A 26,280-nucleotide genomic window follows, 5' to 3' on the forward strand; every position below is an offset into this window, starting at 1 on the left:
GGACTCTTCGTTCCAGGGGAACGGATCAGCAGAATCTGAATTTTGCTCTCCAGTCAGTGCTCTAAGGGCTTGAAGCTAGCACCGTGAACGGGGAACTGAGCTCGGGAAAAAAAAAAAAAAATCGAGGCCCGATTGCCATCAACCTGGGTCAGGTTTTTAATTCTCAGCCTTAACTAAGTCCCACAGTGACGTTCTCGGGGTGGCTCTACACGCGCAGCCACAGCTCAGGACTGATCTGTTATCCCTTTTCCCCTTTCCTTCTCTCTCTCCCTATGTGTCTAACCTTCTCCTTTCTTTGCCTCCCCCATATTCTCTCTCCATTACCTCCCTCCGGCGCTTTCCCCACTCTCTCTAGTGGTGGAGCAGAACTATGAGGAAATTCCTTCTCTCCAACCCCTAGATCCCAGGGCAGCATCCCACGTCCAGCATCAGATACCGGGACCTCTGCGCCCTCGGAGTCCGAGCTGCTCGGGAGAGGAGAGAGATTAATCTTTTTCCCTGGAGAAATTCGGGACAGTGATTTCTGAAACAAGTTAGGGAGTCCGAAGACAAGCTTCGATCAAGTCTCTTCCGACCCTACCCTTTTCAATCCCACCTACACTCTCGACCCCAACGCCACTTTGGTCCTTCTCCCTTCTCCCCTCCTCCGTTTGACCCTAAGACTCAGCTAGAATGTAAAATCTCCACCTACCTACCCTGCCCCAGGTCCCCTCCCAGCGACTGGCCCCGACATTGCGGCTTCTGCCTGGCACTGTCCCCTTCTCTGGAACCAGAGGAGCCACACTCCTCGTTCCCTGCAGATCTCCAGCGCTGAGCTTTCTCGGAGTCACATATCTCTTCCCTCCCTCTTATTAAAAAAAGAAGAAGAAAAAGATAGAAAGAAAGAGAGAGAGGAAGAAAGAAAAAGAAAGAGGAAGGAAGAAAGAAGGAAAGAAGAAAAAAAAACTTTTATCAATCTCTTCTCCCCCCATCCAAATTTTCCAAGAGGGTGGGGCTAGATCAGAGAAGGAAAGAGGAATTTTTAAACACAGACAGTAAGAAACTTTTAAAAAGAGTTTGCTCTCGTTTTCCCTGAGCGTCCACGCTGGTTTGAACCAGCAATTCTAGGACCCGGGACCCTAGACGGTGCAGGCTGCGCTCTTGAGGCCCTACAAGCCCTTGGGGGGGCGCCCAGCTACGGCACTATTTGACGTGGAGAAGACGGCTCATCCTAGCGTAGGGATACGAGACGCACCAATGGAGTTCAAATGTCAGGAAGTTTGAGGGAGGGGTGAGGCGGCTCCCGGGCCGGGAGTATCCCTCCGCCTCCAGCTCCAGCTCTAAACTGAGCGGCTCCTCGGGCGCACCATGGCACATTAATAGTGTGCAGAGCGCGCCCAGGAGCCCAGCACCCCAGCTCCGCCCAGGACCCGACTGCGGGTCCTGCCCAGCACAGCCCGGCACAGCCTGGCATCCCCCACTTTCAGCCCTCGGGGGCCAGCTGTGTGGGGCCCCCTCGCTCGCCTCCTTCTCAACCTCTTTTCCTCCTCTGCTTTCTCGCCGCCTCCTCTTGCTGCTGCTGCCATCGCCGCAGCCAGAGAGCCTTTGCTGACAAACAGGTGACAGAAGAGACGGGAGTGTGTGCATGTGTGTGTGTATGTGCATGTGTATCAGTGTGCGCGCGCGCGCGTGCGTGTGGGTGTGTGCGTGTGTGTACATACACCGGACAGATCCCGCGTCCCGGAACCACGGCCAGAACCCAGAGGAATAAGCCGCTCTTCTCGCCTCTTCTCTGGGGTCCTGCGAAACGTTTTTAAAGGCTTAAAAAAGAAAGAAAATAAATTGATCTCCATCCTCCGGGGGAGTCTGGCCCGAGCCCCGCCGGGGTTCGCGCGTTGTCTCCTGGTCGCGGGGAATAGAGAAGCAGACCATCAAGCTTCCTGGACCCCCGAGTCCACAGCTAGCCCCGTGTCGGCGCCCCATGGATATAGCAACAGGTCCCGAGTCTCTGGAGAGGTGCTTCCCCCGTGGACAGACTGACTGCACCAAGATGCTGGACGGCATCAAGATGGAAGAACACGCCCTGCGCCCCGGGCCCGCCACCTTGGGGGTGCTCCTGGGTGAGTGCGGAGGGAGGGGGCGAAATGAGGGCAGAGGATGGAGAGGGGCATCCCACAGCCGCAGCGATAGTTGGGCTGTTCCTTGCCCAGTTTTCTCCTAACATCCACACGGGTTGAAACCGGGGCTCTGGAACTGAAAGTTGTCCCTAGCTGCAAGGAAAGGGGGCGGGCGGTAGGGGCGGCCCCCAAAGTTTCATGTCATTGACTGGAGACTGAAAGCCGAATAAGCCCTACTCTGAGCCGCTGCCGGAGAGGGATCCGACTGATAACACTGATCCTAGTGTTGGAGTTTATAGGAATAGATTATTAGAGATGAAGGAACCTTAAAGACTCATCTTGTTCAATCTTCTGATTGTGTAGTCGGAGAAACCGAGGTCCAGAGAGGGCAACTGACTTGCCTAGAGTCACTCAGCAAGTTAGTGACAAAGCTGGTATTAGAATCCAGGTCTCCTAACATTTAATTATAGTTCTAATGCTTCATGCTACTTGTTCATTTCTTCTTCAGAATGAGATTTTTCCCATTCCCACCCCTAAAAAAAGACATTTCTTCTGAATAAGTGGGACTGTGGGATTTTGACCCTTTTAATGTGCACACACCTCCTCTTCATGATGACTAGGGGCTAGAGCCTGCTGGGCCAAGAGCACAGGGGGTCAGGGGAGAGGACAGCCCTGCAGAATTCCCCGTGGCCCTGGTCCCTCAAGCCGGTGCTGCCCGGCTCTGCTCCAGCCGGGAAGCTCCCTGAGCCCCGAGTCTGGCACCCGCTGACTACCCCGGGAAGGCCGGCTCTGGCCGCGCCTCCCCTCCTGCAGTCCTTGCTCATGGAACCTCCTCCCCCTCCCCCATTCTTGTCTCCCTTTCTCAGGCTCGGACTGCCCGCATCCCGCCGTCTGCGAGGGCTGCCAGCGGCCCATCTCGGATCGTTTCCTGATGCGAGTGAACGAGTCGTCCTGGCACGAGGAGTGTTTGCAGTGCGCTGCGTGTCAGCAAGCTCTCACCACCAGCTGCTACTTCCGGGATCGGAAACTCTACTGCAAACAGGACTACCAACAGTAAGAGCTTCTCCTCCTCTCCCCTCTCTCTTTTTATCCTTCTTCCTCCTCCTCTCCTCCTTTTCTTCTCCCATTTGCTAACACCAGTGCCGAGAGCATGCAGGGACAGAACACGCTAGGGTCAGCGTCCCGGAGCCCAGAGCCTGGAGCCCAGCGCAGGGCACAGAGGGAAGTGCCCTCAGCCCCCGTGGGGGCAGTGCAGGCACACCAGCTCTTCTCGCCTTCTAACCCAGAGTCCCAACCTCTCCGGCCCACCCCGCCGGGGCTCAGGTTTGAATACGGCGGCCCAGCCTGAGGGGCCCTCTCGCTGGGCAGCAAGCGTTTGATAGCCCCTTGTCCCTCGCCTTAGGTTGGTTTCCAGAGAATTGTGGGCTCCCTCGCCCTAATTCCGACAGCAACCAGACGGCTTCTCCAAGTTAGTCCCACAGTCCGCACTCTCGCAGATCTCCCTCTCCCTCCCGTGCAACCTTGGGTGTTGAGGAACGGTTAACCCTGGGCCTCCTTCTAACAAGGAGCTCACCTGGCCCGGCTACTGTGGGTGTCCAAAACTAATGTGCTGGTCCAGGGCACAACAAGCCCTGCACCTCTGGAGAGGATGTTCAGGCGGTTCTTTGTCCATTGCCGGGTTCCCCGGTGGCCCCTCGGAGCCCCTTGGTTATTTCCTCAGAACATGAACCTACAAATACCGGTACTGGGCCCACCCTTTGCAGAGGCCCAGCTGCCCTATTTTCTTGATTCTCTGGCTCTCAGAAAGTCTTTGCTTCACTTTGGTTGGGTTTCCTAAAGACCTGGAGCCCTTCGAAGCAAGGAGGCAGCCGGCCGCCCCCGCACCGACCTGGGATCTTGTTTCCCTCCTCCTCCTTCCCTAACTCAGAGCTGCCCCCGGCCCGGCCCGAGACAAAGGGAAGGGCGGTTCGGCCCCTTTTGTCCCTCGGCTTCAGGGGCCGCCGCCGCCCGCCCGCCCTTTTCCGAGCCGGGTTTGCTCATAGCTACAGTGGCTAGGCCGGTCTCCATGGGGACGGGCCAGGGGCTCCGGACCAAGGACTGCAGTGCCCAAGCACTGGCCGTGGGAGGCTTCCTCTTGCTCTGGACCTGAAAGTGGATAGGACCCTGGCCCTGCGTTCCTGAAGAAGGGGGGTAGGGGTTGAGCATTTCCGCTAGGCTTTCGGGGGCTGCCCTTAATCCTTTTAAAAAAAATTCTTTCATATGAAATAAACAAATAATATTAATAATAAAATTAATAAATAAACAGGATCCAGGTCCGGTAACTGAACCCAGGGGTTCAGTTCAAAACCCATGAGCTGCTGGCTCCCGTGACCGTTTCCGAGAGTCCCCAGACTCAAGGTCCCAGGACAGTGGATGCTCCTGTGGATCATTTTCCCTTGCTTCCAAGGAGCTCTCTCCCCTGAAACCTGTTTCTTAGTCGAAATTCAGATTCTAGGGACTGAAGGAACCGGAGTCCAGGACAGGCAGTAGCCAGGGCAAGGAGGGCTTGGGCGCTGAGGTTGTGATTGCTCCATTTCATGGAGTGTTGTCTTCTTACTGCACTGTATCCCTGTCCAGCTTGGCTCTTGGCCCAGGTCCTGACTTGGGCAGTGCTGGGGGGGAGCAACCTGGGTGGAAGAATCCTTCGTCCAAGATCCCAGACACCTCTTTAAATAGGGCACCAGCCTGGGCCCCAGTTTTTGTGCCTTAGTTTTGCGGGAGAAGTTTTTTCTCTCCATCTCCCGGTTACGACATTTTTTACCTCCGTGCCCTAAACTGCTACGGCCTCGGAGTCTCCTCTAAATCCAGGCCGGGCTTTCTCATTATTTCGCTTTCACTAACTTTGCCGAGGGGCAAGGAACCGATCAGACTGGGACCGAGGAGACAAGGGGTGTAGAGAAAGGAGCATCCGTGTTTTGGCATCTGGTCGGGAACCGTTTGTGCCATGCGGGGCCTTTTCTTTTTCCGGGAGAGGGCAGGGAGTTTCTGTCGGTGGCCACAGACCGAGCAGAAAAACCGCCTTGAGGGCAGACAGGCGAGGCATCCCTCTAGGGGCAGATAATTCGCTTACTCCAAACAGCTCTTTTCAAAAGCAAATTTGAAACGACAGAAATCTTCCCCGAATACCGACTTGCTCCTTTCCAACTGCACACGCAGGAACCTGGCCCAGCAAAACTGAGGGGCAGGCAGGGAACTTTTTAGGATCCGGGTTTGAACTGTTTGTTCGTTTAATAATTTGGTTTCTTGGCAGTTCAACCCAGGGAAAGTGCTTCAATTGAAAGGGAGAGAGGAGGAAGGGAAAGAGGGAGAAAAAGGAATGAAAAAAGAAAGAAAGGGGAAAAGGGGGAAAGGAAAAGAAAGAAGAAAGGGAAAAGAGAAAGGAGGAAGAGGAGAGATAATAGAAAAAGGGAAAGGAGGGGAGGAAAAAGGAAACAGGCAAAAGAGGAAAAGAATAGGAAAGAAAAGAATTAAGGAAAGGGGGAGAGAAGAAGCTGGACAATAAAAAAATGATTTTCAGTTATAAAATAAAGGAAATGGTGATTTTAAAAAAGATTAAATGCTAAGAGCACAGTGTGTACTTTTTATGCAAATTCATTAATATAGATTTTAGAAAGGCATGATTAGCATATAGAATATTGCACAGTCTAATATATCTCAAGTTTCATTTGCGTTTTTACATTTTAAAATTTCTCTTGAAGCAATCCAGCTGTAGGTAGACAAGACTGGATAAGGCAACATTTTCTTACTCCCAAACTGTACCTGATCAGAACTTCCTTCCATTGTCCTCCAGTTGACAAACGTTCTCAGGCCCTCTTTGGTCAACCAAGATCATGTGCTGGTTCACAATTGTTCTTTATTAATTTGCTTTATTTGTCTGTGGAGGAAAAGCCTGAAGGGTTTGGTTGAGCTGTGTGTGCCTGTTTTTGTCATATGGCTCCATCCAGATGCACATATGAATTTTGTTGAGAGACCAGAAGCATGTAAAATATGGAGGGCCATTGTCATTTGCTGAAGAGAGATTATAGAGCAGATTTTTGGAATGTAATCTGGTACTGTTACTGGCATTTGGGCTTTCTATTGAGAAATGCTTGTTGTTTGTTTGCTCCTCTCACTGAATTCACTGAAGTAGAGTCAGCAAAGTGTTTGCATTTCGGACCTTGTGTGATGGTGGTATTCCACCAGGAAATAAAAACATTAAAACAAAACAAAACAAAACAAAAAAAGCTTTGTCTTGGAACCTCCCTGTAGTATTGTATGTGTGAGCTTCAACCCATCTGTATTATATCCTGTGTATGGCTATGTGTATGTAGGTATATAAATACATATTTGTGTTTGTGTATGTGTGAATTTCTGCCTCTCTGTTGGTATAATATATAGATATGTGATTTGCACGCCTCTGTGTATGTCTATTCTTACATGCATATTCCTTTGTGAAAAGTGTAAGTCCCTCTGCTCCTTTGTCTGTGGTACAAAGTATGAACTCGTGTGTGTGAATCTCTGCCTTTTTGAATGTGGTACTTTGTATGTACATGTAAAGCCCTGATCCTCTCTGGCTGTGGTCTACACATGCACCAATGCACACCCAAACCCATATTACACACAGAGTAAATCCCTGCTCCTCTGTCGTGTGTGTGTATGTGTGTGTGTATATGTGTGTTTTAATCCCTGGCCCTCGGATTATGATACTGAGGTTTGATGGACTCTCTGTTTACCCTGGGATCTGGGTATCTACAGTCTTCATGAGTTGTGGAGATGGAGCCTGAGCAGGGCAGGGGAGGGAAGCTTCCCTTTGATTTACTAAAGCAGAACCAAAATACTTCAGCCACTGGGACCCAGATTGGGTGAAAGCCAGCTGCCCACCTCCATCTTCTCTCTTTACCAAAGGGACTTTTGCAGAGGAATACAATCTTTGTTCGACCCTCCTGACTGTTCTCATCATTTATGGGCTAAGTTGAGGCAGGCTGGCATATGAGCAAGTCAGGAGAACTGGTTCCTCTCCAGAATGAGACAGTCCAGTTAGTCCTCAGAGTATGAAGGTCCGCTGGAGTCTCTAGTTAGTCTCTGTGGGCAGGAGTTGAGTTGTGCGACCATGGACCTTATAAACCAGACAGGGCTAGGCATGGTGCTGCTGGAGTTGCTAACATGAATGTATTTTGTATGCTTCCTCATTGGCTTGTGGTTTCAGGCTCCTTATAATTCACTGGTCATTTGGGGGAGAATCCTATCTCTAAAAGCAAAATGAGAGAAAAATTGTCTTTGGGCTTGGAGGGGCTTGGAGAGTATTGGGTAGACTGATCACCAGAGAATAAATGTTATGGGAGACCATGGCTCTAGCTTCCTCCTTCCTCTTAAGGCCTGCTTAGGAACAGTGTGTCTATGATTTTGAGAGAGCTCATTGACTGGACAGAAAGGGACACAAACTCTTTTGTTACTACTGGATCCTTTAGCAGAGGGATAATTTAGGTAAATGAACTGGGGGGAGGAGGGAAGAGGAAGATGATGTAAAATAAATAATCATATATTTATATGTGAGCCAGTTGGCTAGGATTAACTATATTTAAAATTTCTGATTCCTTGCTAAATGTCTTTTCCTTGCACTAATTGAATTCCTATTTCAAAACTTGCTCCCACTTCTCTTTTTTATCAGATTATAGATTTGTATACAACCTGACTTTGGTCGTAATTGTGTCCTTCCCCCTCCCCTTTTCTCCAAATACTATGCTATTTTAGTGGAGCCTGTAAACTTCGTGCCTTTCTTAAAGATCTTATTCATTAAATAGCGACATCAGATATTGCTTGTAACCCTTATTTAAAATAGCACAGAGCGTGTTTGCCTTAAGAAAAAAATTACAAGGTCCAAGTCTCTCCTTACTTGTAGAAGCAATTTGGAAAGCCGGATGCTAGATCTAGGTGTACCGGCTGATCAACAATGGCCAGCATGGGTTGGGGGGCGGGGCGGGGAGGGAGAATAACATGACAAAAATTCGGTTCTTTTCTGTCTCACTTGGGTGGGAAGGGCAGCCTCTGAGACAAAACTTAAAATGGATCAGGGGGTTAAATGAGGAGGTTGCCTGAGCAGTATTGCAACAGAGAAAGCCCAGCCCTGACTCAGATCTGAATTGTGAGGCCCAGTGATTTATTTATTCCGTGAGCTCTCTGTCAGGAGGGCCCTCTTGGTGCGGTGGATTAAGATGGAATAGATCCCGGTCAGATCTCAGCATTCCAAGCCATCGGGAGCTAGAAGGCAGTAATTAACTTTGTAATATTGGCCGAGTGTCTGAGCCCTTGCACAGACGAACCTTATTATTGGCTTGAGCACGAAAGAGATGGGAATCTGTATGCATGGGATGTTACAGTACCAAGCTCTTTCTCAAACTTCCAGCCGTTACAATGGAAACGTATCCACATCTGTAAAAAGCGGGCGTTGGACTAGATAATCTTCCAAATCTCTTCCAACTCGAAAAATCCCAGGATCCTGACAATGATAGGAGGTGGGGGTGGAGAGTGGATGTTAGCAGTGTGGCTGCTGGGGGTCCCTGGAGGGGATTTGGCACATTATTTAGCGGGGAGAAGTATTTAAAAGACAAGAAAAGCCACAATAAAGGAGGACTCGAATTTGTCTCGGTTTTTGGGTTTCCTTTAGAAAAAAAAATCAGCTTAGCCAGATGACACACCGCTGCTGACCGTGCCCGAATTAGAAATCGCTTTTGAATTTTCGAGCCTCGGCAAACTTGTCCGGTGTTGATCTAAATTCATCCCTCCATCCCTTCACCAAGTGCTACCAATGGACCAACTTGTGAAAAGGGGCTTTGCAATAAATTGAAGGGTGTATGGGATGGAGGTGAGAGGGTGATTCCAGGAGACAAGTTTCTGGAAGAAATAAATATATTTTATTGCAAAGAAAAGCTCTGCGCGAAAACCTCCACACAAAAGCAAAAAGGCTGAGTGCGGATGGAAGAGGCAGGCCTCTCCCCCTGCTGCTGAGCCTGCCAGAGTGGGTGTACCTGAGCGGTGGCCGGAGGAGGAGGACGCCGAAAGCCGCCGCCACCGCACCACTGGGGTTCTTAGCATGAAATTTTCAGGACGTAAATGGAGGCCTCAAGCTGTATCACTAACCTGAGGAATTGGCTAGCTCATTCTTGGGGAAAATAATTAAACCAGCCCCCAGATCAGTGCGTTCGAGGGAGCTCACCTTGGGTAAAGAGGCAATAGAATGGGGGAAATCTATGTTTTATTTGATGAATGTGTGTGTGCGCGCAAGCGTGTATGAAATTTTTAGAAATTCAAAGACAAATGTCTAAATCCCTTTTGGCTTTCCGAATGGAGTTAGGTTGTGAATTTTCAGCCTAAAACAGTTGGTTAAGATAGGGAACCCAAATAGCATAGTTTGGGTTTTTTGGGGGGACGCGTCACATCGAGGAATGAAGGAAAAGGGGGGCTCTCAGAATCTTTCACTTGATGGTTATGGGGAAAATTTTTTTTTTACTTCGATGTCCAGAGGGGAAAAACGTTTTACTTTATTTGATAAATAACTCGTCTCTTCTTAGTTTTCCAGAGCAGGTTTAATATTTATTTGTATGGATTTGGTGGAGCCGGAATCTCTAGGGTTTCTTCTAGACATTTGGTTCTACAATGATTTTATAATTCTAAGTATTTGCATTGTCCCGGCTCATGGCGGTTTCCTTTTCCTTTTTCTTAATGCTACTAGGTGGGTTATCTGCACGGAAGGGAGGGATGGAGAGAAAGACAGACTACGGAAGGAATGAACGAAATGCTTGGCTAGCGGGTTTGAAGGCAGGGAGACCGGGCTAGGGAGCTGGCGTGATTACCTTGCTTCCAACAAAGACAATCCCTGGGGACAGATGCCCCCAGATGTTCTGCAGCAGCGCATAGGAGGAAAGGAGGGAGAGAACCCAGCAGGCTCTCACGCACGATCGGAGAAATTTTTATTTTGCGCATTATCATTATTAGTATTGTTGTCATTTTCCAGAAGGCAGAAGCAAAACGTACTGCTTCTCTTTAGTCGTCGCCTTTCCGTTGTTTAAGAATTGGAGGAGAAAGCTGTGACTAGTATCTCTGAGGAGCGACAGGGAATCTTTTGTAATAGTCGCTCTCATTTCTATAGTGCTTCTATAACCAAAGAACGCTTTCCTCTCAGCATTCCCGGGTGAGAGGGAGAACGTTTTAAAAATCTTTACCCACACGTTTCCTAGTGTCTGGGAGGTGTCCCAGTCTGTCCTTAAAAGGAATTGTTATTCCATGTTAGCATTTATTTGTCCCTGGGTCAAATTATGTCCTTTTGAAGGAAGAGAGCCATTCCCCCCACATCTAAGAATAAGTTCTTTCTTGCTCGACTGGTGTGAGCTGCCGAAGTCACACTAACATTTTTTTGCCGTTGAAGAAAATTCGTCGGTGCATCCCAGAAATGCCTAAAAGTAGAGAGGCTGACTTAGCAGTGTTTGGGCATTTTCACGCTTGACCCTAACAGGACAGGCTTCCTTCTGTCATTCAGAGGTCTATCCCCCTGTAAGTAAAGCAAGGAGAGGTTCTTTCTCTTCTTGTGTCCGGAGGGGCTAGTCATTCATCAAACGCAAGCCGCTTTTCCACTAGAGATACAGGGAAAGGAAGGGGAAGGAAAGAGAATAAAAGAAAAAAAAAAAAAGACAGAAGAAAAGAGCTAGAGACAACAAGCGAATAAGAGAAAAAGAGAAAGAGAAAAGGGGTGGGGGGATCAGAAAAGCCATAAGAAACAGAAGGAAAGAACAAGAGAGTGAAATAAAAAGAGAAAGTAAGAGAAAGAAAATCTGGGAAGAGAGAAAGAAAATCAAAAAGAAAAAAAAAAGGAAGGGGAGGGAGGAAGGAACGAAGGACGGGAGGACCCCACTTCAGTCAGTCAAAATGAGGGGTGCGTTAATATCCACTCCACACCAAAGGGGCATATTCAGGGGAAACAAATTCCCCCTTTTCTTCAGAGCTTATGGCAAGGAGAATTATGTAATTCTCCTTCCATTGCAGCCTTGTCTGTCGTCTGGAAAGGATTTTTATCCTGAGGAGGTGGCGAATTCCTGGAGGAGTCTTGGGGGAAGAAGTGTAGGTGGAGGTTCCAACAAGCTGTCACAAAACAGAGTATAATCGCTTGTATTACAGCCCCAAGGTCTTGGGACCTGCGACATGGGAAAGTGTGCGCTTCTAGTGTGAGTGCGTATTGTACCTTTGGTATCTATATGTACAGAAATGTTTGTGATCTCTGGGTGTAATAGACAGAAGAGATTGAAAGTCAGAAGACTAGTTCAAATTCTGGCTCCATTTACCCCTATTTGTCTGCTAACACAGGAAAAGGTCGTGTAGTTTCTCTGAGCCTCAGTTTCCTTCTGCATAAAATGAAAATAGCACAGATAGCCTACTCACAGAGTTGTGTAAGGAAAGCACTTTGTAAACTCTAAGGTTCTTAAAGAAATGTCAGCTATTATAATTTTTGTTAATATTATTATTACTATTATTCTACCGCTGGGGTTCTTGAGAAACGGTCCTGGGACAAGTCTATCTTTCTGTTACTCTTTTACCATTTTATACTTAAGGTTCTGAGATTTATTATCATTATTAATATTAATATGATTATATGTATGCAATGAATTAGCCGCTTCTTTCCTAAAGCCAGCATTCTAAGAAATGCCGGCATGCCTGCCCTAGTTGGCGGGAAGGAGCCCCACTTCCTTTCTGGTCAAGGGCTAAAAGCGGAGTTGTCAGGAAAGGGTTAATTGAGCCTAGTCAATATTTCTGTGCACAGTTTCCCCCACCCCCCGCCCGCAGCCCCGGCCTCACGGCCATTTTGCCCAGGTAAGATGCACCCACCACTGTCGCTGGGGAAGGCTGGAGGGAATGTCGGGCGCTTTGATTTTCTTTTTTTAAGGTGAAAAAAAAAAAAAGTGGTTCTAGTCGTAGGGTGAATTTTTTCCAGATTGCCTGGCCTGGCCGCCGGGCTGCCTCCCCTCTGTGGCTGCCGCCTTATTGTGGCTCTAGAATGATGAAGGTGATTTGAAGTCACACATTCTCGGGGGCGTTTAGCGGCACATTCCTTTCCATGGAAGTGATTAGTACATGGAAAGCTTTCCTCCCCGCGTCCCCCACCGCACCTCCCCCCAGCCGCTCCTACTCTGGGCTCCATGGCCGCCGGTTTCTTTTGTAAGGTTAAAACACCTTAGATACTAATTAAAACTGAGCCTTGTGGGCTGGCACCAAGGGCTGGGAAGAGAGGGACGCCGACGCTTTCCCCTCCGCGGGGGAGACCAGCAGGACCCGGCGTGGGCGCTTAGGAGGGCTGAATCCCACATTAAAAAAAAGTGAGAGCGGGAGCGTGACTTTTGTCTCCCATTTGCGGGATGATGAAGATGGTCATTACAGCATCTCCGTTTCTAACTAAGCACGTTGAGATTTTACAACGTGTTTCTTCATGGCTTCCTCAGAAGAGAGGGAATGTAAAGATTCCGTCCCCGATTTAGCCGAGGAGGTTTATGGTAGAAATTTCCCAGGACTTTGGAATAGATGGGGACCTTCCAGACGATCCTTGGCCATCCTTCCCCACCCCTTATTTTACCGACAAGGAAACGGGAGCCCCAGAGGGACCAAATGATCTGCTCTAAGTAACACAGTAGGCGGCAGAGCCAGGATTCAAACCTAGGTTCTGGGATCCCAACCGCAGGTCTGTTCTGGGACGCTGCACTCTAGAATCCAGTCACCGAATCTGAGGCAGAAGGGCAGCTCCTCCCCTCCCACGCCCACCCCCACCCTCCCACCCCCAGCTTCGGAGGAATAGCCCTCGGCAATGTCAAGTGTCCACCCAGCCCCTGCTCGGAAACCTCCTGTGATGCGGAGCTCCCTGCCCAATGAAACAGTCCCTTCCCCTTTGGGCGGCTGGGGCTGTCAGAAGTTTCCTCTCACAGACCGGCAGACGGCCTCTGCAGAACACTCTCCTCCCAGTAGCGCCTTTTCTGCCGTCTGTCCAAGGACACAGCCTTTCGGTTTGGGGAGGGAGTGACCTGCTTTTTTTTCTCTTTCCGAGGCCAAACGTTCCCAGTCCCTGCAAGCAGCCCCCAGCGGCATAGCTTCTAGTCCCCTCTGAGATGCCCAGTGACTCGCTAAGGATCACAGAGCCGGGGACTGGCAGGCCCTGGTCCCACACAGGCTGCCCCTGCAGGGGCAGCGCTCCCTGGCCGCCTGCACCCGCCTCCTGACTGCAGACTCCAGGGACGGTTACCGGCACTGGCCTGACTGAGAATTTCACCAGTATCGATCTCTTCCTCTACAACTCATCCCCACCTCCAGGCCCTGGTGGCTGCGTTTTTTGGCTTTAGTTCAGAGCCCAATCCGGGCCCTCCCAGGGTCAAAGTTCTGGCTCCTCAAACAGGCAGAAATTGGGCGAAGTGGAGGAATGCAGGTCACCGGTGGCCCGGTATCACAGTCCTCTCTCAGGAGAGGTGGCTGTGTTTGGTTTTGTGGGAATCACGCTGAGAAGTCAGGGCTTGCAGCAAAGTGAGTGCCAGAAGGATGTGAGGCTCAAGCCAGGGACACCGCTGGGCTCCTCCTACCTTGGGCCAGGCAGATTCCTTAACCTGAAAGAAATCCAGAAACAAGCTTCTTCTGGATCCCTAGATGATAACTGACTTTCAGGAACCTTCCAGAATCAACATTCCTCTAACCCCCAACACCTTGAGGGCCTGTTAGTGACTAAAGGCATTCCTGATGTTGAATACATACCCTCATTTCAATGACTGGATATGCAATAATTCTGCATTATCACTTCCTCAAACACTGTTTAATTGCCCTGTGGAAGAACATTATCTATCTATCCATCCATCTATCTACCTACCTACCTACCTATCTATCTACACACATGTACATAGGTCTCTTGTGTATATATAAATCTCTCTCTCTCTCTCTCTCTCTCTCTCTCTCTCTCTCTCTCTCTCTCTCTCTCTCTCTCTCTCTCTCTTTCTCTCTCTCTCTCTCTCTCCACACACACACACACACACACACACACACACACACACACACACACACACACACACACTTCCTCTGAATACATTTATATTTATATGCTTCTTCTGGTCTTTCATGAGGGACCATCTATGGAATTTTCCTTGAAAAGCCTTAATGTGTCTCATTCACTTTCCCATAGTTCAGGGTGTCCAAACTAGCTGAAAAACATCATGGCATTTTTCAGTCTAGATTTGGAGTTTTGCTTTACTCTTCCACTTGCTAACTGGATGATTTGAGACAAATCCCTGCTCTTTCTCCTTCCTGAGCTTGCTTATTCCTCATTGATAGAATAGGGACTATGAGACTTGTATTTTGCTCACAAGTTATTGTGAGGAAGGCAAGTTATAAACCTTCAAGTGCTATGAAAATAAAAGACAGACAGACAGATAACCATGGCCCACCCATGCTCAGGAAAAACGTCCAAAAAGTCAGCTATGGAGCACAGGTATCCCCTCTGACTGGACTTCAGCTTCTTTATCTGTAAAAGTTGGGATAAGGATACGCAGCTTTCTTCAGATGGTCATAATGAGGAGAGCGCATTAATAAGTACCATGGAAAGGTGAGTTTAATAGGGAAGTCCAAAGGAATCTATAGCTGTCCAGCAGCTTTGTCAGCTGTTGCCCGAGGTAGGAAATGACTTTCCAACCACCACTGCCTCCCTAACCCAAGTATTGTGTCAAGCTGGGCCAGTCCTCTTGTGGCTCTGGCCCATCCTGTTCAGTAAGTGAAAGGGCAAATATAACTTAGCTCCAATTGTGGCTTGGGGTTTGGGGGCTTTGAAAAATTCAAGCCTTCTTTAGACCTTAGTTGTTAGTCTGAGGGTTGGGAGGACACATTCAATGACAGGAGCTATAACTTTCAATTTATAGGATGCCACAACGAGACCTCAGTTTTTGGAGGGTGCATAGAAGAGTGATGGCCAAGCCATTTAAGAGCCAATTGTAAGTTGTCACTCAGACAAGAACATACAAAAGGATCACATGACAGTGGTGTTGCTCATAAGCCTGCCAGGCCAATCTTAGAGCTGGAAGAAACCTTAGAATACAGAATTCTCCATTCTAAAATAGTGATCAGAGATTATTAGAATCTTAAATATTGTGTGTTAGAACTGAAAGGTACCACAGGAAAAAAAAAAACAAAGTTAGGGTACACAAATATACAATGTTAGAGCCCATTCCAGTTACAGATGGAAATAACATCGACAAGGAGAAAAACCTAAATTACATATATTTTATGGCCATTTTAGTAGGAAAAAAATGTTTTAAAAAGTTTATTCAGGAAATAGAGGAAGTTAAGTGGTAGACATTTGCCATCTCATCAGCCAGTTGGTGATCTCCATTCCTGTCATAAATGTCTTGTGTCATTTGATGCCAAAACCAACATGATTTTGTTCCCCTGTGGCCTATATGGTTTTTTTTTTTTTGCAGTAAATGTTTATTTGTTAATAATATACTTTAAACAGCCCAGTCTTGACCTCAAGTCTCTTGAAGCATCCATCTTCCCCAGAAAAATCTTTCAAAGTTTGTGTAATTTTTTAGGAGGAGGTGTAATTGATGGGACAGTGAAGGGCCCTGTGTTTGCTTTAACTACTGCAGCTGCGTGGATTAGCTGTTTATAAGGGCCCACTGTGCTGTGAATAGCGACTTTCTTAGATTTCAAACCTGGTTGACAGCACTTCCTCAGGGTTCTTTACATTTGCTAGTTCTGATCAGTAAAAATAAATTTTTGTGCTGGCTCTTCCTTTGGTCCTTCCTTTCGAAATATTGTATCAGTTTCTATTGCGCTTCCTGATTTTACAATAATTCTCTGTTTATTAGCCCCAGGTCTTTAGCCAAGAAGGGCAGCAGTATGGACCAACACTGGGATTTTCATGATGATCAAGAATTGGGATTGAATTTTTTTTCTAAATTTATACCCCATAAATTGAAAACAAAGAATCACAGAATAATAGACATATAGGATGTTAAGTCAGGACAAATTTGGTCAGAACAAAGAGCACAGAATGCCGGAGCTTAAAAGAATTTTAGGTCATAGAATATACTATTATAGCATGTAAAATATAAGAACTGGAAAGAGCCTTAGAACCTGAAACGTGAGTCAGTCAGAACCTTATGACAAAAGATGTTAGAATGTAGAATAGACTTTTAGAAAACTGAAAGAAAACTTATCTCGTGGAATATTACATAATACACAAAATGTTAGAGCTGGAAGGGACCTTTAAAAATAAATTGTTAGCTTTAGAAGGGAATTAAAAATCTGGAATCTTAGATCATAGGAGATTGAAGGTCAGAGCTGGAATCAAAACATAGATCATTGAATTTCAGGACTGAAAGCAATCATCCAGCCCAACCTAACCCTTTCATTTTATAAGGAAGGCAACAGAATCCCAAAGAGAGAAAAGGATTTGTCTAAGCTCTCAGAGCCAGTTGTGACAGAATTGCTCCTGGACAGACCTTGCTCTGGATTTTTAATGTGCTTTATGCTAATGCTTATATGAAGAGTCCCTTGGCCTGCACTAGGACCAGAGGAACAATTAATTTTCAGAAAGGTGTTTCTGAAAGGAAAGTCGGATGTCTGGAATTTGGCCTCCTGAAACAACAGTGACATTTGACCATTCCAACAATGAGGGTTTGTGGAGGTACTTGGGAGATGCTGAGAGCAGAGGTGATGAGCCGCTAAGCAGTGCCGCCCCCCTGGTAATCACAGTCCACCGCTCTGCTGACTTTGTGCTCAGGCTGCAGTTTGCTGCAGTTTGGCCCCAACATGGGCCAGGCCTTTCCCGCCTTTACAGGCTTTTGCCTTGAAAATCGATAGTCAGACTGAATTTCTCACAAGATTGCAGTCCTTGCAGTGACGGGGAGTGGGTGAGGGGAAGGAGGAGGAGCAGGGGCTCTCACAGGACATGTTGCTGGGTGTTGCAGCTTTCCCCTCCCTACACAGTATTTCAGCTGTGACTCTAGGGCTGTCACGTGATTCAGTGATTGCCATAGTTACTCTGGCCAGGGCATAAATGCTCTGGGAGTCGAGAGAGGCCTTGTAGATGCAGGAAGGAGCTCACTCCCAACCCCATAAGCGGCTTTGGGGGGAGAGGGGAGGAAAGATTGCCTGGCTTTTCTGAAAGAAAGAAAACAATTGTTTAGGGACACATTGATCCATAGAATTTTAGAGCTGGAAAGGGCTTTAGACCGTGGACTGTCACAATATGGAATAATAGCAGTGGGGGAGACCTAAGCACATAAAGTGTTAAAGAGTCAGAAGTGACTAGAGAACATGGATGGCTAAGACTCAGAATGTAGAATGTTAAAAGAGAACATCGAATTTTAGAAATCAGTGGTTCTCAAACTTTTGTTCTCAGCATTTTTATGTTGTTAAAAAACCATCGAGGATCCGTTCAAAGAGTTTTTGTTCACATGGGTTATATTTATAGCTATTTACTATATTAGAAATAAAAAATAGTTTTGAATGTGTAGACCCCCTGAAAGGGTTTCAGAGACCCCAACAATTCTTTGGACTACACTTTGAGGACCACTGACTTAGATCATAACATGCTAGGGCTGGAAGGAACTCTAGATATGAACTATTCTAATATCTCATTTTGTAAAGAAGGAAGCTGTGCAATATGGCCTGTCCAATGCAGAAGCAAAATGCTTCAAGAACAAGTATACTTTAACCACACTCAATTCCTTAAAAATTCTAACAGATCTAAATATTACAATTCTGGATAGTGCTCACTCACTCACTAATCCATTCATCAACCATTTAGTAAGTACTTTAATACATACATACATACATACACACACACACACACACACACACACACACACACATATATATATATGAAGAGACAGAGAGAGAGAGAGAGAGAGACTGATGTTGTCATGGAACATGTTGTTCTTTCTGGGAATCTAAGCAATGAAAGTTGCAGGGATGCTGATCAGATCTGGGAATGTATATTTTTTGGTCTCATTTTACTTTCCTGGCCTGTTTCAGTGTTACCTGAAAGCAGTACCCTAATGAAGAGGGTACCCAGTGAGTAGTGAGTTTTAACTTGATTGCCTTGAAGTTCTAGCTATAGAGCAGCAGGTAAGTGAGAAAGCAGGGCCAGCACCTGCTGAGTTTGCCCACCAGTTCAGGAAAGAGGCACCTGGCAGTGGAGGGTGGGGTGGGGAAGATGGCGTGGTTGAGGAAGCCTGAAAGTTAGCACTGTGCTCCCTCGAGAGAAACTGCTTTAGAAAAACTGTGGCAGACAGAAAGGGAGCCCGGACCACTGCTAAGAATCAACCTCTGTCCTTTAAAGTGCCCCTTCATTGGGGATAGGACCTTTGGGGAGATGTGAAAAGGTTAGAATAACTTCTGCCCCCCTGGGGAACTAGTGCTTCCTGTGCTGGGGATCAGAGCAGAAGGCCAGAATCCTGCTGCTAATGGGGCAGCCACAAGGCCCCATTTCTTCCCATCCTCCCCCTTCCCTTTGCTAAGACCTCCTTTTCCCTTCCTCCCTCCCTGCCTGCTCCTGCCTCTTCTGTTAGCACACACCAGCCCCCTCTCCACATGCACACATGCCCTCCTTTCTTCCTCCTTTTCTTTCCTTTCTGTCTGGATTCCCAGCTCAGGTTTAGAGTTTCAACAAACTCAGATGTGATTCAGGTGAATATTGAAGGCCGGGTTCTCTTGGCTCACCTTCCGAACTCCTGTAGCTTTTGACCAACATTAGGATTCTCAGGGATTTTTGTTGGTGTTGATGGAAGTCTTTGTCTCCCATTTTGAGACCTCAAATTCAGATGCAGTCATATGGTCTCTAATCTTTTCTTCACTGTGAGCTTTTCATTCAGAATTTAATTTCATTAAAGGATTGATTACCATCACAGGCATCGGGATGTTGAAGAACAGGCACTGGGCTTGGAATCAAAAGACGTGGATTCAAATTTTGGCTCTCTTACTAGTTATATAAACCTGCACAAGACATCTGCATTCCTTGAAGGGGCTTAGACTACATTACCTCTCATCAATCAATCAATCAACAAGGGCCTACTATGAGTCAGGCACTGAGGTTACAAATATAAAAAATGAAACAATTTCTATTCACAAGGATCTTATATTCTAACAGGGTAGACAACAAGGTCGTACATATGTCCAGAATAAATACAAAGAGAATAAATATAAATAAATACAAAGAAAGTAGATCTTCCGGTTCTGAAGCTTGTGATTCTAGGGATTCCAGCTTGGGCACTGCTGGGACCTTAGGCAATTAATTATCTTTTCTTTCTAGATCTCAGTACCTTTCTTTGAAGAATGAAGGGGATACTCAGTGACCTCTCAGGTTCCTTCCCAAGCCTAAATCCTTTTCTCTAAACTATGACTTACTTTCATATTCTGCAAAATGTCCACTTATTTCAATTCACTCCCCCGACTCTGGTCTGCTCTCACTCCAGTATCCTGGCTATAAAAGAATCTCAGAAGATCCTTTGATTGTTCATTTTATTCAGCTGCTCCCCTCTCTCTCCTCCTCCCCAAATTGTAGTCAATTTTTTCTAATGCATTTATTAGGTCAGCATGCAAAGGGATACTGTGTCTCCACAGCGAGATTAGCATTTTAATTCAGGATCTGAGCAAACTAACACTAAACCCTGGTCAACATTCAGATGGTTCATATTTCCAGGTCATTTCACAAAGTGGAATGTAAGCTGAGGTTTGATTATTAGGCAAACAGAAGATGGGGACTTGAGCTGGAATCCTTGACAGAATCCTGTGAGTAGCAAATCTGTGATGCATGGAGAATCTCACAGATTGCTAAGGCTGGAAAGGATTGCATAACATAGACTACTAGAAAAGGAAGGAAATCTCAGAACATGCAAGGCCAGAACAAAATATGAGAGTTGGAAAGAATCTTAGAACCCAGAGAGTAGGATCTGAGTAGGACTTTAGAACCCAATGTTGAATCTGAAAGGGATCTTAGAAAAGACAATGTCAGAGCTTGTCAAGTCTTTAGAATATAGAATTTTTTGAACTAAAAGGAGCTGTACAATCCAACTTATCTTTAACTTTTTTTTAATGGAAAGAAATGCTAGATTCCAGGTAAAATTTATTGAAAATAAACATGTATTTTTTTCCCCATTATCTAAATTTTGCAGCTTCTGGACCCAAGTTAAGAATTCTTGATCTAGCTTAACCACTTCCATTTATAGAGATGGAAAGAAGCCCTGAGAGTGACTTGCTTAAAATTAAAAAGACAGGAATTGGTAGAATTCCTACACATGTATACATACACACATATGTATAAAACCATACTCTACACATTTTTATTTATCGATTTTTTTCCCTCTGGAGGAGGATAGCATTTTACTTCATAGAAGCTTTGTAGTTGATTTGGATATTTATAATACTCAGAATAGCTTAGTGTTTCACAGTTATTCTTTGAACAATATTGAGGTTATTATATCCAATATTCTCTTGGTTCTGTTCATTTCATCCTTTGTTATTTCATGCAAGTGTTTCCATGTTTTTCTAAAATCAAACCGCTCATCATTTTTTATATCACAGTAACATTCCATCATTGTAATATTCTTAACAGACTTGTATGTGTGAAGATTCTAACAAAGACAGTTTAGAGGGATTAAAAAAGCCCTAAAACCTGTTTCTATCCACTAGTTGGTGCTTAAATGCCTCTTAAACTTCAGCCTTATCCAACAGCAACAGAGTTAAATGGGCAGAAGAAAGGGGGAGGAGAAGAATAGTGTTGGGCAATTAAATGTAACTTTTCATTATCCAAAGGATTTTTGCTGGTTTTATCTTCTAATAAGATTATGTCAGGAACACAAGTACCTAGAAGCATGCTGACTGACAGGCTCCTGTACTTTCATCAGCCACTGTGACACTAAAACCTTGGGGTCTTTTGTCCAATAGAGTGAACTGACGGAAACTTGCCATCCTAATCCCCTTATTCATGTCAAGCATAGAAAAGAAGTCCTGCTTAGATGGTACCTTACAACAGGGTCCCCTCCACCCCTCGGAGACTCCGCTACAATGGACATCTTGTGCATCTGGGGCATGGCCAAGCCGGAGCCTGGGCCTGGGAGCCAGCCACGGGGGATAGGCACTGGTGGGCAGGGCGCAGAGGAGGCCGCCGAAAGTCTTGGAATCAGACCCCTTAGACCTTCAAGCCTAAGACTAGCTTGGTTAATCAGTTGCTTCATCTCTGTGGGTCTCAGTTTCTTCATCTATAAAATGGGTCATGTTAGAACTAACTATCTTATGAACAAAAAGCACTTTGGGAAGTGGTATACAAAAGGTTTGGGTAGCTAACTAGTATGGGAAAAAGGAAGACACATTTTCCTGAGTTTAAATCTGTCCTCAGACTCTTACTAGCTGTGTGATCTTATGCAAGTCACTCAACCCTGTTTTACTCAAGTTTCCTTGTCTGTAAAAATAAAATGGAGAAAGAAATGGCAAACTTCCAGCATTTTTGCTAAGAAAGTTCCAAATGGGATCACAAAGAATCAGAAATGACTGAACAATGAAAACAACAAATAGAAAGGGAAGCTGATCATGTTAACTTGTCTCTCACCTCTGATAAAGTTCAGATAGAAACTAGTACTAACATAGGTCACTATTCTTTTTTGGTTAATATGTGAAATTTTTTATTAAAGCTTTTTATTTTCAAAACCCATGCATAATTTTCAACATTCACCCTTGCGAAATCTTGTGTTCCAAATTTTTTTCCTTCCCTTCCCCCAACCCTCCCCAAGATGGCAAGTAATCCAATATATGTTAAACATGTGCAATTCTTCTATACATATTTCCACAATTATCATGCTGCACAAGAAAAATCAGATCAAAAAAGGGAAAAATGAGAAAGAAAACAAAAGGCAAGCAAACAACAATAAAAAAAAGTAAAAATACTACGTTGTGAACCACAGTCAGTTCCTACAGTCCTCTCTCTGGGTATAGATGGCTCTCTTCATCACAACTGGCTGGCTGGAATCACCTCATTGTTGAAAAGAGCCATAATATGTGGATTGTTATATTAGTAGGTAAATTAACTTTGCTTTATAATTACATAAAAGTATATAGGTAAATTAACTTTGCTTTATAATTACATAAAAATATATATATACACATATTTCAAGATACTTATTACTAATTATATAAAATATAGGCAGATCACCTGCCTGTGTTTCAGCTACCTTAAAAATGGGGATGACAATTCTGGTATTACCCACCTCACAAAGGTTGCATTGCTATTTATACACCTTCAAACATAGAAATGGAATTTTTTTCACTGTTTATCCTTAGGCCAATCGCAGGGTATAAAATAACTGTAAAAGAACCTTAAAGATCATCTGCTCCAATCCTCTCGTGCTGTACATGGGGAAACAGGCACAGAGAAGAAAATGCTTGTTTAAGGGTCACAGGATCATAGATCTAAAAGCAGAAGGAACTTCAGATTCTATCTAGTCACTATCTAGTCACTAGTAACTAGCAGAGTTGCTTAGGATTTGAACCCAGGTCCTCCGATCTCAAATCTTTCCCTGTATATTGTTGTTGTGGAGTGTATTCAGCTGTGTCTGACTTCATGACTCCGTTTGGAGTTTTCTTGGTAAAGATACTAGAGTAGTTTGCCATTTCCTTCTCCAGCTCATTTTACAGGTGAGGAAACTGAGGCAAACAGGGTGAAGTGACTTGCCCAGAAAGCATCTGAGGTCACATTTGAACTCAGGATTCTGACTCCGGGTCCAGCTCTTTGTTCATTGCAACCCGTAACTGCCCATTACACCATATACACTCACTAAACAAATGGGTTTCCCCTGATGGAAATAATACTTATTCTTCCTTCTTTATAGGTTTGCTGGGAAGAAAAACGTTGCAAACCTCAAAGCACTGTAGAAATCTGAGTAATTTATTGTTACTATTAAGACAACAAACGTTTTTAAGTCGGCTGACACCCTGAAATGCCTACAAGTCTCACCAGGTTCCTCTGATGGATGTGTTCCTGGATCTGAATGAGACTCAGTCTGGGGCAAGGGCTCTTCTTCCCAACTGAAGATTTAGAGCAAGAGCTTGAGAATCCTCTGAAAGTTGTCCCCGACACCTTCGAGTTCGGTTGTATTTGTTTAGAAGGGAGAAAGTAGGGTAAACAAAGACAGAGTATCCCCAATAGCCCAATTCCTTCTCACTTCCTTGTTCTCCTCCTCCCAACCCCCATATTTGATCCTTCCCTTTGATTCCCAGAGAACCATTTTCTGGGAGAGCCAGCTCTGGAGAGCTTACAGCTCCTTAAGTTCCCACATTAAATGGATTTGACAAATTCGTTTGGATGGGTGGGGTAAGTGGGGATATAGAGGAAGAATACTCTACCAATACAGAGTTTGCTGTAATTATTAGTGGTTTTATTCATTTCAGAGATTAAAAGGTGGACTCTCACATGTGGAGTTAAAAGAATAGCTCTCTGTAGATTTTAAGACTAGCATCATGGAAGTCACCAATTCATCCCAGTCGTGGGTCCTCTGCTTTCCTAGCTCCAGTCCCTTTCTAAGTAGCCTGAATTCCTTTGTGCAGATCCCTGTGGTAACCCTTTCCAACTAGTGCTTCCCTGGGGCGATTTATTTACTTGTTCAACTATTTGGAAGTCTGTTAGTCTAAAGATCAGATGCACTGAAACAAATCTTATTACTTGAACCAGCCCTTGCAAATTCTTCTCTCTTTATTGACTACTCTTCATCTAGAACTAATGCACGGGGAGCAGGTGGGACATAGAGGAAGTTTCACCCCTCCAATAGATCTTGAGCAAGTCTAAATCTTTTTGTTTTGTTTTGTTTTTTTTTACTTAGAAAATGTGAGAAGACACAAGTATTTGAAAAGCTACTCTTCCCCATTGACATATCAGTATAGTGTCCTTAATTTTTTTTAAAGTGTGTATAGACAAAAGATCGAAGTAAATCATCTCCCTTTTTTTTAAAATGATATTTTTATTAAACTCCAAATAGATTTTAGTTGATGTTTGCAACTTAAGAAAGCATTTCTAAATAAAAATCAAAGCTAACAAGCCTCCTTCCATTCATGGTTTCTGTGGCTTAGATGGAAAGACCTAAAGGGAGGTTGAATGTGATTAAAAAAAAAAAAAAAAAGATTCAGTAGCATGTTGGAAATTATTGGAAAACTTTTGAATAAAATATCCTGTGTGGGCTCTTGACTTTGACTATATATTATTATTATCACTAATAATAATAATAACCATAATGATAACTTGCATTCCTAAGTTCTTGCATTAAAGGAATTGTAGATGGTTCCTTTAGTTTCTTTCCTAATGTTAACTTTTAAATGACTGGTTTCAGGATGCCACTTTATATTTTGAAACACATCATTTGTGAATAGTTGACTACTGGTTGCTCAATGCTAATGATGCACTGAAAGGTTTACAACTTATTCTCCTTACGATCATCCCTATTTTATAGATGAAGAAACTTGCCAGGAGAAAATTGTTAGGGTCACAGCAAGTATCACAATCCCTATTTTGCAGTTGAGGGGATTGAAATTCCCAGAGATAAAGTTGACTGTCCAATGGGTCACTAAACTAATGGTAGTGGAGCTGCTCTTTCCATGCATGTCCCATGGCTCCTAGATCAGTACTGCAGAGGATCTCACAAACTTAATTTTATCAGATTTCAATGTTTCCACCCAATGCCCTAATACATAAAGGATGACTTAAAAATTTATTTTACTGTTGTTGTTGTTTTTTTAACTGCAGTCCCAGCTCTATAAAAGTCTGGGATATTCAACCCAATGGCCTAGCAGTCAGTACAGGGGATATTTCATCCCATCAGTTTATTTGCTCATGGTTTTAAAAGAACAAGAAGCTTTGAGTCTTTCAGGCTGGGTTCCTTTAGGGAGACACTCAAGCTTGGCTGTTCCTCCTCCTTAAAACTAGTATTTGACATTTGAAACTTCTCTGCTCTCTGCTGTCCCCCCTTTCTGATGGAGAGGCAGTAATTCATGGGAAAAGGGGACTGTGAGCAGGATGTCACATAATAAAAACTAACAGGTCTGTTTTATTAGAAACTAGATGATGCAGTGTGTTCTGCATCTATCAAAGGCAACCAGAATTTAGACCCAGGGGACAAACCAAAGATTTCTACACTGTAGCCCCATCTAGCCAAATTCTCTCTCCCCATCTGCCCTTCTGCAAACAAGACACTTAGTAAATACAGAGCATTACATGGGTGAGGGGAGAGAGAGAGACTTTCCCCCCTAGGAACACTTGATACCAACTTTGTTTTTTTGGCAAGGAAAATAACTCTTGTTTGGAGAGGGGGGAAGGGGAAAAGAGAGACAGAAAAAGGAGAGAGAGCAAGAAAAAAAAAACTTTCAGGATTAAATTTCAGTGAGTCTATCCCAACCCCCCACCCAAACTGAAATGATTTGTGAGCAAGGGTCTGTGACCCAGCAAGGCATCAAAAAGAATTGCAGGGAAACATTTAGAGTTCAGAGGGACAGTGGGCAGAGATGGCCTGCGGAAGACAATGCAGATGTTTCAGATCAGGAAGGCCCTGGTGATGACAAGAAAGTGCTGTGGCAGAGATATGGCTACTTGGCTCATCTGTTTTAATTCCCTTCTCCTTCCATGTTCCCCGCTCGGGTCACAACATACCAGGAGTTAGACGTCTGAATATGAGATGCGCCCCCTCCTGCCTTTTCCTCCCCTCCGGTGGGTCCCCGAGTTCTGGGGGTGGATCGCCCTTGTGTGGAGGAGTTTGGAAGGGTCACCCCTGTCCCAGCCGTGGGGCTCAGCGGGGAGGGGGGGGGGCGCAATGACGTAGCAAGCGATTTGGAGTCCCAGAGGGCCAGAGGTGTCCGTTTCGGCTCTGCCACTTTCCGACCGCCTGTTTGACCTTGGGCGAGTCACCTCCCTACTGCGGCCCCGTTTCCTAATAACGAAAATAAGGGGGCTGGAGTACAGGATCTTCAGCGTTGTGTGTTCGAAGACTCCTTGCAGCCCCAAACGCTGTGATCAGCGGACTGAAAACACAGGAAACGTGGATTTTTATGCGCCTTTTTTGGAGGGGAGATGTCGTTTTCTTCAGGAATCAGGGCAGCTAAACGTTGTCCCGTCCTGGAT

General features: G+C 45.3%; 1 protein-coding gene across 3 annotated transcripts in view; it reads left to right on the plus strand.

Moving 5' to 3' along the window:
* The first annotated feature begins 1,296 nt into the window (after positions 1-1,296).
* The window catches only part of LMX1B (LIM homeobox transcription factor 1 beta), a 172,960-nt gene continuing 147,976 nt past the window's right edge, over positions 1,297-26,280 (plus strand). For all 3 annotated transcript variants that reach the window (XM_051979660.1, XM_051979661.1, XM_051979662.1), the window contains exons 1-2: positions 1,297-2,099; positions 2,963-3,149. In XM_051979660.1, the coding sequence (XP_051835620.1) occupies positions 1,961-2,099; positions 2,963-3,149 (326 nt within the window). In that variant the 5' untranslated portion in view covers positions 1,297-1,960. The remainder of the gene's footprint in view (positions 2,100-2,962; positions 3,150-26,280) is intronic.

This window comes from Antechinus flavipes, chromosome 2 (assembly GCF_016432865.1).
Source record: "Antechinus flavipes isolate AdamAnt ecotype Samford, QLD, Australia chromosome 2, AdamAnt_v2, whole genome shotgun sequence".
In the NCBI taxonomy this organism is placed as follows: Eukaryota; Metazoa; Chordata; class Mammalia; order Dasyuromorphia; family Dasyuridae; genus Antechinus; species Antechinus flavipes.